At 33.8% G+C, this 20,579-nt stretch overlaps 1 protein-coding gene across 1 annotated transcript; it reads right to left on the bottom strand.

Moving 5' to 3' along the window:
- Positions 1-1,987: 1,987 nt before the first annotated feature.
- On the bottom strand, positions 1,988-2,503 carry LOC140021153 (zinc finger BED domain-containing protein RICESLEEPER 1-like). The gene has a single exon (XM_072071924.1). It carries the CDS (start codon positions 2,501-2,503, stop codon positions 1,988-1,990), a length of 516 nt encoding a protein of 171 aa, XP_071928025.1.
- Positions 2,504-20,579: the final 18,076 nt, after the last annotated feature.

Genomic DNA, 20,579 nt, shown 5'->3' with positions numbered 1-20,579 from the left:
GGATTAATCCAATGCTCGACCCTTGGACCATCTATGCTCTAGATTCATACTTTGGTGTGATATTTATTGCATTTCATGCATTTTTTTTACTTTAAGTTATTTTCATTTGCATGATATGTCCTCTTATATTATTTCCTTATCCCTATGTATGCAAGTCATGCCATTTTAACTTGCATTTCATTTAGCAAATTAGAAATATGTTAGTCTATTTACTTGTCTAGGTTAGAAAAGTCATTTTTCGAATATGAAAAATAGGCTAGCATGGCTTCCTAACCTTAGAATGCTATTACCCCTCTATAAAAAGGAAAATTGCGTCACGAATTTTAGTTTTTCGTACCCGTTATGTTGCATTCCTCTATTTTAGGTCATGTATATTTATCTATCTTTCATAATTTTCTTTTCTTTGAATCTCATCTTTTGCATGTTTGTGACCTCTTTAAGGGATCATTCTTGAGTTTTACAATTAATATGATTGGTACTAACTAAATTTTAAAGAGACATTTCATTCCTCCTGATATCCTCTAGGTCTAAATTTGCATTCATATAGAAGCATTTGAATGTAATAAATTTAGAGATTAGATTAGGAAAATTTTTGACTAAATCTCGCCGCTAATCTTAGTTAGATTGAAAGGGTATCTTAGATTTGAATCAATCAAATCTTTGCCTTCTCTTTCTTCAATTGTGACTTCCAAACCCTTTTCTCTTATTTTTAAAGATCTGAAGTCATCTAAAAGGGTTTTATTTAACTTCATTTTTTAAAAATTTTTTAGGTGATTTGATGCACCTAAACTTGATGCCAAGTAGTGACTTTTCTTGTCTAAAAACCATTTTTTAGATTATTATTTTGAGCTCAAATTAGCACATTTTTAAGTCCCATTTTAGGACCTTTTCCTTTATTTTCTGAAATTAGAAAAAACTCAATTTTTTTAAAACACCTTTCCTTTATTTCAAAAATGGGGCGCGACAATTTCAAAACAAGTTTCAAATTTCAAATTCTCTGATTTTCCAAGTTTAAGTCCCTAATTGCTTCAAATGTTAGTCACTTCAGTAGCAAATGGGCTTCCTTTGCAAGTGTATTAATTTCAAAGTCAGTTTCAAATTTCTAATTCCTTGATTTCCAAGTTTAAGTCCTTGATTATTTTAAAAGTGAGTCACTTCTATGGCCAATGCTGCTCCCTTAGCAGGCGTATCAATTTCAAAACTAGTTTCAAATTTCAAATCTCTATGAATTCAATTCCTAAATCCCTATTGCTACAAATAGGCATGTCAATGGGTAAGGTCTGGGTTGGATCCCTTTGATCCAAATCCAGACCCATGTAATTTAGTTAGACCCAGACCCAGATCCAAACCCTTTAGGATCTGAAAAAGTAAATCCATACCCAAACCCTTATGGATCTAGGTATCCAATGGGTATCCATGGGTATTTTCTAAACATATTAAAGTAAAAATATATTAAAAAAGTAGAGAATTCATAAATAATATAAATACCATCCAATCTTTGTTTTCAAATAATAAAATAACATTCAACAAGTTGAATGCAATATTATGAACTTAAAGAAAGAACTATTATTGACTAATTGTGTATATTTTCAAAGATTTAACTCCATCCACATCCAATCTTTCATTTGTTTGCTTTTACCTTTTCTCCTTTTCCTAAAAAAGTCTGCACCAATTACAATGCCAACTAAGATTAGTTTTTAAAAAAGAAAACAATCATAACATATATAAATATTCAACCTTATTAAAAAAAATGTAAATTTGTACCTCTTTTTCTTATTTAAATCTCGATATTGGTAGATGTCTCGCAATCGAGCCCTAAAATAGTGAATGAGATAAAAGTCATTTGACAAAGAACCGATAGCAAATAAATAATAGAATAAGAATATTTATAAATACTTACTCATTTTTTTCTTTGATTCAATCCAATCATCAGTAGTCACTAATGCTTCAACCACATTTGGAAGTAATTTAGCACGAATCTCATCAATCACTCTACCACCAACACTAAATGCAGATTCTGATGCAATGTAGTGGCCAGAACAGCCAATATATCACGTGCCATTTTTGCCAAAATAGGAAATTTTGAACAATTAGCTTTCCACCATTCTAAAATATCAAAATTGTCCTTTCTTGGAAACTTTTGCTCTTCCAAGTATTGATCCAATTCTGATTTTTGATTTGCATGAAGGCTAGACGAGCGAGACTCAAAGTACCATTTATCAAAGTCACTCAATGCATCGTTACTTGAACTATTTTTCTCAACAATTTCACTGTTCCCAAGATCTAATGATGGCAAAAGTTCACCTCCATAATCCATATACAAATCAACAAAAGTACTACGAACCCGTTGAATATATTTTTCAGGATTATGTCCATGAATTTGTCTATAATAATACTCCACCAAATCCATCTTAAACCTTGGATCAAGCACTACAGCTATTGCCAACACCAAACTACACTCTTCCCAATATTTTTCAAACTTCTCTTTCATTGGACCAGCCATATGTCGAAGAAAGTCATGTTCACTTTGTCCCCATTTCATCAATTGAAGCTGAATGCTACAAGTATCAGGAAAAAACACATTTGTTGTTGGAAATTTGGTACCACTAAAATGACGAGTTGCATTATAAAAGTGTTTTAGACAACCATGAACAACAGCAGCAACTTCCTACTCCTTTTGAGATGGATTATACTTATAGTTCTTGTCCATTTGGTCTAAACGATCAAAAGCTTCCCTTAGTGGTAATGCAGTATCAAGCATTGTGAAGGTAGAATTCCACCTATTTTGAACATCCAAACCCACTTTCCTTTTACCTTTCAACTTACATTGGTTAATTGTATTTTCAAATTTTTGATTTGCATAAGCAGACTTTTTCAAGTATTTAACTGTTCCTCGAATCTTGCTAAGTAGTCCTCCAATTTCAGCCAATCCATCCTGGACAATCAAATTTAATATATGCAGTAGTTCCCCTCCCAAAGGTAGTACAGACTTGCCAACAAGCCAATATTTCAAGTATTTGACCATAGAGTCATTTGAAGTTGCATTGTCAACTACTACTGAAAAAATTTTCTTGTCCAAATTCCACTCCATTATCAAATCAGAGATGAATTTAAACAATGTTTCACCATCATGGGGATATGCAATGGATTTATATGCAAGAATTTTCTTCTTCAATTCCCAATCCTCAGTTATATAATGTGCAGTCAAGCAACAATACCCAACATTTGAGTAGTCTGATGTCCAAATATCAGTAGTACAAGTAACTTTAGAAGAGATGTCATCCAAGTGGTTGTACAACCTTTTCTTTTCTTCTTTATGCAAATTAATCACATCTGCCCTTAAAGTATTTTGACTGATAACCTTGAAATTTGGGTTCAAACCATTGCAAAATATCATGGTCACGCATATTAAATGGATAATTGTGCTTAATTATCATCGTGGCCATGTCTCTTCTACTAGTTTCTTGATCAAATCTGTAAGGCTCAAGTTTTATAGTCACATCAGTAACATTCTTTGCTGCAAAAATAACGATTGGTTTTTTCTCTTCCTAGCAAAACAGTTTTCAATATGCTTTTTCAAGTGGCTAGTACTAGAAGTAGTTTTTGCTGCAAATTTTTTCTTACAATGCCTGCATGTTGCAACATCATTACTTCTATCGAAATCATCCCATACCTTTGAAATTAATTTTTTCTTCCCTTCAATAGGCGTGTGTTTTTCTTCATCTTCCAAGATGACCACTCTGTCTTCATCTCCAATATTAAGAGTGGGATCCGTTGCCATTTTCTAGAAAACAGAAATAGATTGGTTATTAACATGATTCAATGCCTATAAAAGTAATATACCTTAATTTGCAAGTACTATGAATAAAGTAATCAGTAGATGACTATTATTTCATAAAGCAATCAACGAACCAATGCTTTATAATATCATGAATTCATTATTACTTTAACATATCATGCACAAACTATTTATTGTGTACATAGACGAATTGAGAACATTATAGTAGATTCGTTACTACCAAATTACATCATATATTCATATGAAATATTTTTTGAATTTACCAATCTTTGAACTTAGCAGAGTAAAACAATAAAGACAAACTGAGAGATGGTACGACAAAAGAAATAGTTTTCAAGATTTCTAAAGAAACGAAATAGAGAGGTAGAGAAAGACAATGGAGGCACACAATAGATAGGCATAGGTGGAACTAATTAGTATTTTATTAGGTTAAGAGTGAATCATTTAATCTAACGGTCATGAAGTCTTACATCCAATGGCCATAGAATATTAGATTATTTTATAAAATTACTAATATATATTATTTAATTAAGTATACATGGGTCTGGGTAGGGTCTGATATGGGTCTGGGTTTGGATATGAATTCTAAAAAACCAGATCCTACCCAGACCCATGACTCTCTCACAGGATCTGGGTCTGGATAGGGTCTGGATTTGAAAAATTAAATCCAAACCCTACCCATATATATTGGATCTGGGTAAGACCCTACCCATTGACATGCCTACAAAGTTAGTCACTTCAGGAGAGTGCCACTTCTGTAGAATGCGTATGTTGACTTCGTTCACTTTCTTCGGATTGTTAAGCCTTGTCAATCAATCTTGCATGATACCACTTTCATAGCAAGCATGCTTAGGCTAAAATCACTTTTTTTGGCGTATTCTTCCTAGGTAACTCCCGTGGAGAGTGCCACTTACGTATGCCTGTCAATCACTCCCATATTGCTTCTATAATAAGCGTAAAATGATTCTGTCACTAAAAGTATTTATGCCTCGCTAATTCATGAAATTTCATTTGCCAGCACTTTCATCCAAAAAAAATCCTATTTGTTTCATCCATTTTGGCATCATGCCATTCTTGCATCCTTTTTCCAAAAAATTTTAAAAAAAATAAAGCTCAAAAAAATTTCAAAATCGGGTCTGCTTTAGCATGCAATTTTGCCCATTCAGATGAATTACATCTTGACCTAATATCTTTACAAGATACGTAGGCGATTCTTTAAGAGTTCAATCACATCTTTTTAACTTTACCATCTATTTATATCATGGTTGTCTATCACTGGCACTTATATGTCCATTTGTATTTCTATATGGCGTGGGGCCAAAATCCGATAACATCCATTTCTTTGATCCATTTCTTTGATCGTAAATTCTGTGACCTCCAGACAAAGAGGAACAAACTATAAACATCAAATTTTGACCCTAATTTATAATTTTGCTTGAACCTATGTTATTTATTTATTTTATTATACAGCTTTATTTTGAGCTTAAATTTGGCATTTTATTCTTTGCAAAAAAAATCAATCACGAAAATCAATTCGATCCAATCTCCAAACCCAAAAGATAAGAAGGCAAAATCCAAAGAAAAGATGAAACAAAAGCTCACACAAGATCCACACAAAACCCAAGCAAAAGACCACTAAAGTCCAAAAGCAAAAACAATCCAATTGGCCCAGAAAAAAAAAAAAATTCCGCCTTCACATGCGCTCTTTCTTCATCTTCTTCATGCTCCAAAAATTGTACTTGAGGCCTTCTTTTTTTTTTTTTTACTTTTCCTTCTTGTTTTTCATTAGGCAATAGTAAAATCTCTTTCAAGTCATATTTGGTACGAAATCTTATTAGAATATTTAATCAAATGAAAGAAAAGACCCAAAAAAATGAGAGAAAATGGAAAGAACAGAAAATTTTTCTAGAGAAAAACACAAGAAGAACTGTCTGACTAAACAGGGCTATTGATAGATGATTTTCTCTTTCGGAAAAAAAAAATTCCGCCTTCACGTGCGCTATTTTTTCATCCCCTTCATACTGCAAAAATAGTACTTGAGGTCTCCTTTTTTTTGAGATTTTTCCTTCTTGTTTTTCATTAGACAATCGTAAAATCTCTTCCAACGCATATTTGGTACGAAATCTTATTAGAATATTTAATCAAAGGATCCAAGAAGAGCCACATCCTATTTCTTTCTCCCTAAGAATTGATCTTCACCCTTCCATCTGGGATTTCTGCTATATAAATAGGGTTTTTAGAGGAAAAGTTATCAAAGGAGAAATGGCAGAATAAAAAAAAACAAAGGAAAAGAAAAGGCCAAAAAAATGAGAGAAAATGGAAAGAACAGAAAATTTTTCTAGAGAAAAATGTCACGGGGCAAGTTGGAGTAGGGTGCAGCAGTCACGGCATCGTTCTGTTAAATGAAAGAACAGAAAATTTTTCTAGAGAAAAATGTCACAGGACAAGTTGGAGTAGGGTGTAGCAGTCACGGCGTCGTTCTATTCATTTAACAAAATTAGTTGTAAACTGTGTCATTTTTACTTATTTAGCAGAATTAGTGGTACGGTATCATTTTTCATAATTGTCGCCTATCAAGGTTGTTAGAAGGAATCTTCAGAAGTTGGTCAATGTAGTATTCAGTTATGTGCAACATGCATGCAATCTTCAGGCACTAGTATTTAGTAGTGGACTCTGCATCGAGAAAAGCAGACTTTTTGATTGATTTGTAACAGACTTCTTGAGTGCAAGGAGTTCCTTCCTCTGCGAATTCCTCTACCATCTTCACATTTCTTCCTCTCCACCTCGATTCACGTCTTCATTTCTGTCCCCTCAAGCTGAATCCCGATACTTCTGCCAAGAAGCCATTGGGAACAGCTTGGGTTGGTGACAAAAAACACAAGAAAAACTGTCTGACTAGACAGGGCTATTGAGAGATGATTCTCTCTTTCGTTACTCAAAGTTTGTTTTTTCTGCATTTTTTAAGGATTGTAGTGAGCATTTTCTCTGTTGGTAACTTCTTGAAAAGAGTACTCTAAGGGCCGTAAAATCAGGCTCAAAGACAATCAGAAACCAATCCCTAGCCATCGTTTCCAGCAAGTTTCCTGGATCCATTGATTCCTCGTGTTCTTTTATCTCTGAGGATCTCTTGTTCGGGTCTTTGTCAAAACATCACAGGTAATCATATCAAACCCTTTTTTCATTCCCATGCCATGTAGATTAAAAAGGTCATCTCATTCTTATCTTGGTTTGTTCCAAGTTTGGGGTTTCGATCTATATTTGCTTAACTTATATTATTGCAAAAGTTCTACGGTAGTTTATGTCTCGTTTTGGGTCAAAAAGCATGTTTCAATCAGAGAATCTCAAGTTCGCAAATAAAAATAAGAAACCCATTTCCTTTGAAATGGGTTTGATGCGATTGTTTTCAACCCAGAGTATGTTTTGCTCCTTACCATCTAAGGAATCTGACCGTATGATTTTCTTTTATTTTTGTTGAGTCTTGAGGGGAGGAAACATGAGGTTAAGTCTCTTTGTGTTCTTGTGCTTTGGTTATTTTTACATGAAAATATGAGGTCTCCTGATCGCAACGGATCTTCTGTCCCACATTCTGTGCCACTCTCTGTCCCACTTTTTATTATATTGCTATTTCTCCTTCATAAACATCATGTTTTAGTTCTTTTTTATTTTCTTAAAATACAATAACTATTAATTCAGTAAAAAATAAACACAACAACTTCAGAAAAACAATATATAATAGAAAATTAAAAAATACAGCAGAAAATTCATAAAAAATCTCATTTTTTATGCATTTCGATTTTTTGAATTTGTTAAATTTTGTGTATTACTGAATTAATAGTTATTGGATCTTAAGGAAACAAAAAAGAACTAAAATATGATATTTATGAAAGAGAAATAGTAATATAATAAAAAATGAGATAGAAAATGGCACAGGATGTGAAACAGACGTTGCGCCTCGGGATTGGATTGGAAGCCGTGGTCATGTTTCTGATGTTGTGTAGATCCCTTTTATATCAAAAGTACCCTTTAAAAGTAAAAGCTACTATGACAACTTTTCGGCGAAACCTTTTGGTTAGACTTTGTCAAAGTTTTGTTTATGTTTTGTCTCCATTTTTTTTCTTTTTTCCAGCCTTTATTTTTTTTGGTAGCCGGAACATGTCCCAACTTGAATCCTTAGGATCCGAGCTGGCATACCAAACCGGAGGAGTGCGTCACGGCCCCACGCAGCGATTCCGGACGAGTCACAGAGGTTTAAATCCAGGGTAAGATTCGAACCCACGACTTCAAGGGTTCTTAAAAGCGCACTTACCGCTGGACCACCCTTGTGAGGGCTTCCAGCCTCTATTGTTTCATTTGTTTTAGTCTCTGTGTTTTATTTCTACTCTTTATTTTTTTCCTTTTCATTCATGGTATAAAAGAATGATCAACTTTTTATACACTGACAACATAGTGATTTTTTAAATTAACAGTTTTGGATGTAAATCAAATATGCATAATTTGAATTTTAAATTTAAATTCATGTTATATAGTATGATCTAAACCTGCTAGTATAAAAAAAATTATACATTGACAATGTATAAAAAAAAGTCATCTATAAATGAAATTATTAGGTTGTTTGTAGGGATGAGCATTCGCTGCAAAATTGGTAATTTGGTTAGTTGAATTCGGTTATTTTGGTTATTGAACTTGTAAAAATCTAAACCGTTTTCAATTTCAAATTGAAAATATTTGAATTCATTTCATTTCTAAATTTAAATTCGAAAATGGTAATGAATTCGAGTTAATCGTTTTCAATTTTAAGAAAATGCAAGTATCCGACACTTTTCAATAACATGAATGTTTTTTGTAATTTTTAATTTGTGAATTTGGGCTCTAAATTATTGTACATTCATTATGCTCCTAAGTAGTAAAATTTTTATTCTTGATTTGATCCCCAAATTTATTCATAATTTAACACATTAGTCTTGTTCTAGCCATTTGAAAAATTAATTAGTATTCATTTGATCATCTCTACCTAGTTATATCTTGAATCCTTGGTCAATGATTTAAGGAACAAATAAGAAGTGATTAATTTAAACTAGAATGCAACTTAGACTGTACAATAATTAGTCATAATTTATAAACTTATAAATTACAATGATTAATAATAAGTAATATTAGTTACAAACTTACAAATTACAATGATTAGTGATAAGTGATATTAGTTACAAATTTATAATTTACAATAATTAGTGATAAGTGACTAAGGTTCCGTTTGATAAAACTGAATCTGAATTCTGAAGTCTGAATTCTGAAATCTGAATACTGAAACAATTAATTTGCTGAATTTTAAGCACTGAAAATAAATATATGAATGTCTGAATTTTAATGCTAAACTTATTTATACTGTTTGATAAACAATTATAACTGAATGCTTAATAAGTTAAATTTGACAATTTTGCCCTTATATCTTTTCATCCAAAAAAGAAATAGAACTTATGATTTAATTAGCTAAAAATGTTAGGTATGAAAATGACAATATTTATTTTTAAATCAAATTAATATAAAAGATGAATTATATTATATGAGGAGTATGGAGAAGAAGTGAAAGTCATTCAAAAGGGAGAAAAGAAAAATAGAAAATCATTAGATAGAGAATATTAGGTTGTTTAATTATACAAGAATTTTGAACATAATTAATAAATAAGGGTAGATTTGATAGATAAGATAAGATAGTTGAAGTAATTCTATTGATTCTTATCAGAATTAAGCATTCAGTTAGGATTCTTGTGCTGAAAAAAATACACACAAGTTCAGCACTAGTTAACAAGTTCAGCAAATGGATTTTCATTTATCAAACACTCAAAACATCTGAATGTCTGAAAAAGTTCAGATTCAGCACTTTTTTATATTATCAAACAGACCCTAAGTTACAAACTTATAATTTATTTCAAATCAAAATGTAACTTATTTACTTACTTATATTATTGTATAATTGTATACACAATATCACTTATTTACTTACAAATTACAAATTATATAATGCATTATGCTTACATTTATTCTAAGTTCTTATACAGCTTTTTTTTAAAAAAAATTACAAAAGACTTAATTGCTTTTAATGATGAAAACCAATACACTAATATGTTGACGTGCAATTTATATGCATTTTACTTAGACTGCTTAGTTGTCTTGTCTATGCTTAAAACCTTAAATTTAGTGAATAGAGAATATGAATTTATATATTAAATATGTAATGTAATTTTAGAGCACACTACTACTTTGTAAGTTACGAGTTATATATTCAAATATAGAATAATTCAAACATGAATGGTGGACCAAACTACCAATATCTGAATTCTAATTAATAATTATGTTTATTGTTTAATATTTCGGTGGCATTTGGTTCGCATGTTGGAATCGGATTCGGATTCGGAATCATTTATCCTGGATTTGGAATGGAATCAATCATTACAATACCTTTGTTTGGTTCAGTGCTAGGAATGTATATCATTACTATAGTTAATGTTTGGTTCATTGGCTCTTTGTAAATGGGATATAAGAAATTTTTACTAATTAAATATATTACTATAAATGTATTAGTATTTTTACTTATTAATTATTATCTTATTCGAGTCATATATAAAAGGATAAGTATTATAGTTATGCTATGTATTGTTATGTATTCATATTATTATAGTCATATAACAATTACTAAAATAGCATATTGTTTATCATTATAATATTATTATTATCATAAGTACATGATAATATAACATTTACCTATATAATAAAATAATATATTAGTAGTATATACTCATACTATATAACATTTAATTATATATTATATAATTTTATAAACTAATTTGGCATTCAAAGGCAGTAATATGATACTCTATTTCATTTTACTGAATTTGAATTCGAAATCAATTATTGCCAAATTAATAATTTCATTACCTATTTTATACCACATTGAAATTCGGTGAGTTTGGTAAATACCGTTTTTATTCAAAATTACCAAATATCTGATTTTAAATTACCAAATTGAATTGAAATTGGATGAATTCGATATGTACCAAATTTGCTCACCCCTAGTTGTTTGAGTTGGGTTTTGGGTTACAATGTGGGCTAAATTAATATTTTAAATTGGATTTGCTTGTGGTTTTACATGATTTTATTTGTGTTTTTGCATGGTTTTGTTTTAGAGTTTACTCATATGTTGAAACTTGGGTTTTATTAGTTTGCAGAATGTAGGTTTGCTAGGCTTTCAAATTTGGGTTGCTTTAATTTTGAGTTGGACTTGTTTGTTTATATCATTCAGACTTATGCATTTTGATAGAATTACTTTGATAGTCTGGTTTGGAAGAGACTTAGACCAAATGTGTAGATTTGTTTATGTTAAAGTTGGATTAAAGAAACATGGACCGGAACTTTTGTTTTATCTTTTTTTTTTTCAATTTTCTTTTAATACATGATTTTAGATATTTTGAGTATTTTAGGCACTTTCTAATTTTCAAAAATTTATTTATGTTGTTATAGTATTAAATGGTTGCTGAATTTTCATCTACCTCTCTAAAGAAATATTTACAATTTGCCCCTAATATTTAAAATAAATATGTTAAGGCCTAAAAATTGAGAAAACGACAAATTCTTCCTTTTGATTTCTTGGCTTTTCTCCATCATGTTTATGATTGTCTGGCTGAATTAATTTTGACTTTTCAAGTACAATTAGGATTTAAGTGAATTGTAATTTCATAACTTTAGAAGTCAATGTAAATAGTCCTTGGGTAGTTTGCGTGATAGTCATTTTGGGTAATTAAGGTAGGTTAAATTTCAGTAATTTATGAATAAAGGGGTAGTAAAACTAATTTTTCAAAATTTACACTTTGGCCCCTATATTTAGAAAAAAAATACTTTAACCTTAGAAACCTTTATTTTTCTCACTTTAGTCCCTAAAAATCCTTGTTGCCTTTATCACTGAACTTGTCCTTGTCTCTTTAATCTTTTTTCTATATTTGGAGTGTTAGTTTAGTACTTGTTACATCACTTGAGTGAGTTTTCATTAATGAGTTGCATTTTTTATTGGTTGATTATCAATTAAATTGATACTTTGACACTTTTGTTGATTTTTTGAGCATAGATAATTTTTCATTTTCTCATTTTAGTCACCACTTCAAAGAAAAGGTACACCTATTGATGAGGAGGTCGAGAGAGCTATCCAAGTGAAGCAAGTGAAGGTGCCATATTGGGGCCTATAACACGAGCTCGCGCGAAGAGATTGAATGAGACACTTCAAACATTGGTTCGTGCGGGCTGAGAGTCGAGTGGAGAGCCAAAGGCCATCGAGGGCCTCAACGAAGCTAGGCTTGTTGTCCTAGTTTCGGTCATCACTGATGATTAGAAGCCCATGAGTGTAATAAAGAGGTCCAACTAGCTTGTGGTTTGGACCTTAGTCGTTGTTAGTCTTTGAGTTAATGGGCTAGGCCATGTGGGCCTTAGGGTCAATAGCATTGTAGCGAGCCACGTAGTTAGTTCCTACGCTGAGCTGGTTCGGGGGTCTCGCTGCCCGGTCAGCGAGTCGGGGGTCCAGGAGGCGACACGCCCCGGTGGGGGCTTGGGGGCAACGCCCCCGGAGCTTACGGTACGTATGTTGTGTCGCTAGTGTTGGCCCAAAGAGAAGCCCAAGGGCTGGCCGAATTTCCTTCATGCTTTCCAACTTTGTTAGGTCTTAGTCACGGCTACAAATAGCCTTAAGTCCTTGTTTACATTCAGTTTTTGATGATTAATAAAATTACATTGAGAGTTCTCTCAAAGCTTCATTGAAGCACCTTGAATAGCTTAGATTTTTATCTTAGATATTCAATTGACTTATCAATCTAGGACCGCGCTAGATTGTGGCGTCTTCTACAAATACCGAGGTTCGTTGACCACGTGATCAACGGGTTTAGGTCATCCGCTGCGTTCGTCGTCTTCAACGTGAGCCTCTACCTTCTAGATCCAAGCCTTTCTGTACGGGTTGCATCACAAGGTTGGTGCCGTTCGTATCACCTATAATCTTTTAAATTCTCAAAAATATGTGCTTTATGTGATTTTATGTGTTTATATGCTTTATATGTTTATGTTTAACAATAATTATTTTCATATTTATTTACTTAGTTTAGCTTTTTTATTTGGAGGGTACTTGAATATCCAAAATGTCATAGATAGGTTATATTTCTTTTATTGGAAATAGTTGTAATTAGGTTTTGTATTTTTCCACAAATGTAATAAATAAGTTAAATATGCTCATTTCCTTATCTTTTCCTTTTTAACTTATTGTTAGGTACCCTAAGGAGAGAGGTTTTGTGTGTATTATGTGACTTATGTGTTTATGTGTTTTTATTTGCCTTCTTATGATTTTTGCATATAGATATCATACTTATGTGTTATGTACTCTGTATGCACTTATATGTTTACTTGTTCTAATTTATGCTTTATTCCTTTGTTATGATGGTGAATGTATGATGTTACCGCACTAATCCAATGCTAGCCATGAACTTCCCCCATTTCTTTACTAGCTCAATGCTAGTGTTGGCTAGTCCAACAGTAAACCCGTAAGCCTATTGATGAGCTAGATTCATGTATCGCATGCCATACTGTGATGCCCCCACTTCTCCCTAAGGCATACCAAAGGGTATTTGCGGGACGCCTGCCCAACTCTCGCCAGGACTCAGTACAATTCCAGTTCAAACTTAAAGTTCAAAACTAACAATGAAATCGGAATAAAGGCACGAAGTCATTCCCATTACATAAATGTTCAATCTTACATCACAAGTTCAAGATACATCCCCTTTCCAAAATATACAACTTCCCAAAAGGATGTCTAGACAAAATACAATCCAAAATTCAAGTCCAAAGAGCCATCGAGTAGGCTTTTCCATAACTCCTTCCATTTCGGTTCCTGTTAAGAAAAACAAATCTAACAGGGTGAGTGGATGCTCGTGAGGCCAAGAAAAAAATGCAAAACACATAGTTCAAGTAACAATGACATTTAAGTAAGAATTAAAGCTATAACATTCAAGCAATTCACAATTTTCAATTTAACACATTCAATGAGGATACAGGAGCTCTCAGGAGCTAAGTCCTACTTGCTTCGCCAAACCTCGATCGAATACCTTCCCGCAATGACACTCCGTCAACCGGGTCGGCATTTAAGTCCGTAGAACTCCACTTACACGTCAAATCCGTCCACCATACACCGCACCAGGCCCGCACTTCAATAAAAGGCATTATTACGCGAGTAGGCCAAGGAAGATCTATCAATAGATCAAGTTTACAGTTATCTCATGGTTCACCAAGCTCCTCGATGAAAACCTTACTGGCTCGAGTTGCAAGGTCAGCTAGGGGTGTGCATCGAATTCGAATTCGGTAATTCGGAAGTTTGAATTCGGAATTTTTCGAAATTTTGGTACCTGGTAATTCGACCGAATTCAATTTCGAATTCACCAATTCCGAATTCGAATTCGTACCGAATTCAATTCGGAATTCGGTAAATTCCGATTTCACCGATTTCACCGAATTCGGAAAAATTTATATATTATTATATAATATAAAATTTATAATAATATATAATATTATATAAATTTTATAAATTTTATATTATATTATATTATATTATATAAATTATATAAATTTTATATTATATTATATTATATTATATTATATAGTATAAATTTTATATTACATGTATAAAAAATATATTTATATATTAAAAACGAATTTGAAATCGAAATCGGAATTCGAATTCCGATTTCGAATTGTGAATTCGAAATCGGAAATTCCGATTTGAAAAACTCCATTACCGAATTCGAACCAAATTCGAAATATATGAATTCGGAAAATCCGAATTCGATTCCGATTTCCGATTTACCGATTTCGAAAATTCCGAATTCAATTCGAATTCGGTCGGTAAATCGGAATTTTTCGATTTTGCACACCCCTAAGGTCAGCCAATTGAGATTTGGGCATCTCCACAGTTTAGTTCAGTTTAGTTATGGGTCGAGGATAGAGCTGCAAACGAGCCGAGCCGAATCGAGCTTTGGCCTTATCGAGTCGAGCCTTGACTTAATTTCATCGAATTCGAACTCGAGCTCAAGCTCGACGAACTGGCAATTTTTAAGCTCGAGTTCGAGCTTGAAAAAAATAAAAATAATTATTTTATTTTTTAAAAAAATAAATAAAATAATATTTTTCTTAATAAATAATAAAATAGTAAGGATATTTATGTAATTTTACTATTAAAAATATATATATATATATTCGAGCTCGCGAGCCGGGTTTAATGTTTTGAGTTCGAGCTCGATTTTGACTCGACCAGCGAGACTTTGCCGAGGTTGCCAAGCATTGCACCCCTAGTCGAGGAGATTCACTCCAACGACATTCATTCAGTCAATTTTAGTCCAGTCAATCAATTACAGTTCTGTCATGAACAATTCAGTATTTCAATCAGTTAAAGGAGTACGAGTGCGATAAAGTACACACTCGACTCAACAATTATCAATCGTTCAATCTATAAGAAGCAATTCACATAATTGCAACAAGTCATGCACTTGACACTCACCAATAAAAAATAAGGGAGTAATGCTCAATCAAGTGTTTAGGTGACCGCTATGAGGTCCTCTTGAAACTCCCCTTGAGTGCCTGAACAAATAATAATTTACTATCACATACTATCTCTTATAAATCCCTTGTTAACAAGGAAGATTGTACACTTGTACAATCTAAGTAAATATCATAAAAGAGAACCTTAATTACTCGTAAATCGAGACTCAAAAGTGGGGTTTAATAACACAAGGAAAACTTATTTCCTTCATAAAATCAAGTTTTAAAACGGCCAATCAATATTGAAGGGTAGTGAAGAGTTTCTAAATCTCATTTCCCAACAAGTTGGAAAAATTCAGTTTTAAGTGTCAATTTTGAAAAATCATATCTTACACTCAATAGGTCTAAAATTGGAAAACTTTACACTGTTGGAATCTTGGTTCAAAATACTAAAAGTTCCTAGAAGACACCTTTCCAAGATTCTAAACGGAAGACATTCAAATTTCAGCTCAAAGTGGCTGACTTGAGCATACAAGACAGTTTCGATCATATTTTTGGTAAACTTCGGAAATTCGGCAAAATTCACAGAAAGTGAACTAGCCTCTGAAATTCGTAGCACAATAAGAAGTCCCTCAGAGTTTCAAACACAATACACGGAATAGAAATTGAAGTTTTGAGCGTCAAGATATAGTAGCTCAAAATTGGCCAAAAATGGAGACTGTTTGGTCCATTTTCCAGATTTGAAGAACAATTTTGGCACACCATTTGTATAATGAAACAGTCTTAGAATGACACCAAAATTGGTACAATTCAACTTCCATATGAGTACTACTCCTCTATCAAATTTCATTTGAAAACTGGTACGGGAAGGTGGTTAACAAAACTACCAAAGTTCAAGGAATTTCCAAGACAAAACTGCCTTCTTGCTTCCATTTCCTTTTTCAAACATTTTGCCCAATGAAAACAACTCCAATTTGGTTTATTGGTGACACTAAGGTCCAGGAAACATCTAATATACATTTGGTAGGTGTTTGATACCAAAATTTTCGAAACAACATGACCCAAATCAAACGAGACCAATCGGCTAGCAAAATCAGGGTTTTCCAGCTTTGGTACAGTTCGAAAATTGGACTATATCTCACTCAATACAACTCAAAATTGAGAATGTCGGTGGCGTTGGAAACTAGAATCATAAGGCTACATTTCATCTGAACAAATCATTTTGAAATTCAGTTTGCAAATGAGAGAAAATAGAGCCACAAATTGCAGCTTCTACCTTTCTCTCGGATAAGCCAACAGAACAGGGCAGCCGACTTTGATCAATCACTACAGATGACTCAGTTAGAATTAGAAGGTGCATTATACATCGTTAGAAAATACGGATGTTTAGTTTTGAATGCCACTGACAGCAATCAATTCTGACTTCCGAATAGAGAGATATGTTCGTTCAAAGAACACTGCCAGAGGACCACTGTTACACGACTTTTCCAGGTTTGTTCTTGCCAAAATTCAATTTTTATCCAACCAATCAAAATGATTTTTGGTAGAAACTTTCTACACACCATACACAACATATATACATCAGTTTCAAAGTCATTTGAGCATAAAAAATTCAAACTAAAGCCACGTGTCGCGCCCCCACTTTTCGAATGGAAAAATAAATGTGTGAATGTGATGTGTGTGAAGTGTGGTGTGAACGTGTGCAAAATGAAAAGTAAAAAGGCCATGGGACTTTGGAAAGCGACGATTTGGCCAAATGAAATTTTAAAAAGGGTTTTTTTAAATATGAAAACGGACTCCACTTGGTATAGATTTGGGGTGTACCAAGTCACCCAAAAAGTGTTTTTTTAAAGACAAAGTAGTAAAACCCTTTTTAAAACGACTCCTAGTCCACGTAAGCCAAAGAAAAAGGTTCGGGGGTCACGTTTGACAAAGGGGAAGGCAAGGATAGAATCCAAGGCACCCCTTTGACCTAGCCAAGGCTAGTTGCGCGACTCAAACCAATTTTTCCTAATTTTTCTACCCAAGGTATGTATCGCGTATTGGATATGTCTATATGAATGCAAAAACCTAGACCTAGGGGGATTGGGGGAAATTTCTCTTCAAAAGTTGAGTGGTGCCAATCACATTAATTGTAAAGCCCAATAATGACCCTTTTGGAGAGGTCACACCTAGACCTAAATGACGTGAAAAAAAATGAGTGGAATGCATGCCATGTGAAAGTGTGAGTTTGTGTGAAGTGAGAAAAATGATAAAAGTAATAAAATACAAGTGAGGGTGTGCAAATGTCTTTGAATGCAAATATATACTCCAAGTGCAAGTGGGCAAAAATGCATGTATGAAATTTAAAGAAAAGTGCAAAAGTGTCGGTGTGCAAATGAAGATGAAAGTACTCGTGTGCGAGTGAAGATAAAAGTGTTCGTGTGCAAGTGAAGATAAAAGGGTTCGTGTGCAAGTGGAGACAAAAAAGTGTTCGTGTGCAAATGAAAGTGAGAAAAAGGTGCATGTGTGCAAATGAGACAAAAGTGAAAGTGTAATGATAGAGTGGAGTGAGAATGCATGAGCCTAGGGAATGCAAGCAAGACGGGTACGGGGAGACCTAAATCGTGACTTGATTTTCCCTTTGATTAGAAGGCGAAACTAGCGTGCTAAGGCTATCGAGTAGCCACACTCGCTCGTTTCCCTTATCGGAGGGGGACACTCAAGCAAAATGAACCCTATAACTAGTATGGGATGCAAAACCTAAAGTGAAGGGAAAGGGGGTTCGAGGAGCATGCCAAGTGATAAAACTAAGAAAAATGCATGATATGTGGTGAACAAGCAAATGATATGCTAATGAGGGGAAATCCCTAAGGGTCTAGCGTTGGACTAGCCCATTCTATGAATTCCGACTAGCGTTGGACTAGCGGAAACGTACATTCATCCATTCCATTCATTCATGGCTATGAAAGCAAGTAGACATGCCAAAATACTCGTAAACACATAGCACATAGCACTTAGCATGCTCGACTAGATGCAAGAGCCTAATAAAGCAATTAAACATGTAGCAACAAAAACAAACAAGGGGAAGGGGAAGTGGACCAGATGCTCTCCGAGCCCTATCTATTACAAGCCAAGAGGTGTACACATACCCCATGAAAGCATAAAGGGGAAAGGGAAATGGACCAGATGCTCTCCGAGCCCTATCTATTACAAGCCAAGAGGTGTACACATACCCCATAAAACTTAAATAAAAGTAAAAGCAAGTAAACGCATGCAAGGAGGTAAGGGAAGCGAAGTAGACATGCATGTTCACATAACACGTAGGAGCACGTAAGGTCAAATATAATGCAAATGAGGGATAGAGTGTACCTCCCTTGAATTGACGTCCCAATGAAATGAAATTATTCAATTACCCTCCAAAATAATAAAAGGGTCAAGGCACCACTTTATTTAAGAAAAATTAGAAGAAATGGGCAAAACAAGGCTCACTTAGTCATAAAGTCCCTAAAATCATGAATTAAGTGCAATTGAAACAAAGCATGGTAGTTAATTGAAACAAACAAGCAATGAAGTTGCCCAAATTAAAAATGTCACGGACCAATTTGAAGACATCATTCAATCGGTTGGGTCATAGTAGCATTGGTTAGAAGCCAAGGGGTCAAAATGCAATTTTAGAAAATAGTTTCATGCATGCATACGTAGGAGTTTTAACTTCTGCAATTTTAGACAGACAAGGCTTCTGCAATCCGCACTTCACCAAAATCAGCTTTTAAACATAATTAAATCCAAGCAAAAAATCACACAACCCTCTCACTTTGCATAATGAAACTCGTAGATGCAAATCTGAACAACTCAAACAACTTCATGCCAAGCTTTCAAAACATTTCTGCAACAAACTCGATGCATTTTCATATTTCCAGGCCAAGCAATGAAACACCTAAGCTAACACAATCCAAACAAGCAAGGAAATTTGTAAGGGGATCAAACATTCTTCCCCCCCCTCTTCGGAACACAAAAATCAGAAAAACAAGAACATTCAAATGCTAAAACAAAATCCAGCAACTTTGGTTTATTCTTCCTAACTCATGTTGTCAAACTGAAACTAGCAAGATAGATGCCTAAATCAGTCTTGGTGAACTGCCGCGGGGAGCATGGGAGACAGCAAACGTAAAGATGGAACGCAGCTTTCTTGATGCAACTAAATCAGTCAAAACCAATATGGATTCTGCCAAGTGACTGAAACAAAATTTCTGTTGCAACATTCATTCCAGAATTTTCTGCGACTAAGTTCTAGATGCAATCTCCTTTTCATTCAAATGCAACTCACGTCTCTATAGATCAAAGTAACAAGATAACCAAGCTTTCTTTTAACTTTTCAACATAAAAGTTTACGTTTAAGCTCCAGAAATTCATACGAAACAGAAATCTAGCAAGCATCAAATGACCATAATTTCTGAATTTCTGCATTTTAAAGCTTTCTGCAGCTAGAATGCCGGCTGCGAATCATACAATGACACAAGATCAAAATCCTTTCTCCTCAACAGATTCGCAAAAACTAAAAAAACATTTCCAGAAACCGAAATTTGGAAAGAGAAAGCGTGCGGCAATTTGGAAATTCTTCGGCCATTTGAGCTTTCATTCTCAGAAACCACCAGAAAATACCATTCCAACCAAGCAAGATCTCATAATTTATGCATTTTATAACCCAACACGAGAGAAACACAAAAAAAGAAAGGAACCTAACACCAGTGAAACATGAAACAAAACAATCGCAAAGAAGCTGAGGAAGAGCAAAGAAGTTGCAGCCACAAGATCCATGAACAAAACAAAGAAGAAACTGGTCAAGGAAAGTAAACCAAGTTAGAGCCATTTCTAACCTTTCTTCGCTGCTTTGGGTGGTCAAATCAGCGTGAACATCCGCAGATGAACCAGATTCGCAAAACATCAAAATCCAGGTCGCAACTTTTGATGAAGAACTTTGAAGACTCGAACTTTAGACCCGAATTTGAAGGCTATTTCATCGTTCTTTCCCAAAAGGTTCAAAAACCAAAATTGCTCTCCTAATAGTAGAAAAGATGCAGCAATCAAAAGGTCCTCAAAAGAACCCGTAACAAAGGAGAAAACCCTTCCCGAAGATGGCTGAACAATCGGCCTTTTAGCGAATTTTCTGGAAAAATTTTGCTACTCTTCCTTCCCGTTGCAGTCCCTTCTTCCTTTCTTTCAGCCCGTCACCTTTTTGCGA

The sequence above is a fragment of the Coffea arabica genome, chromosome 11e (assembly GCF_036785885.1).
Source record: "Coffea arabica cultivar ET-39 chromosome 11e, Coffea Arabica ET-39 HiFi, whole genome shotgun sequence".
NCBI lineage: Eukaryota > Viridiplantae > Streptophyta > Magnoliopsida > Gentianales > Rubiaceae > Coffea > Coffea arabica.
This window is presented reverse-complemented; position numbering and strand designations above follow the sequence as displayed.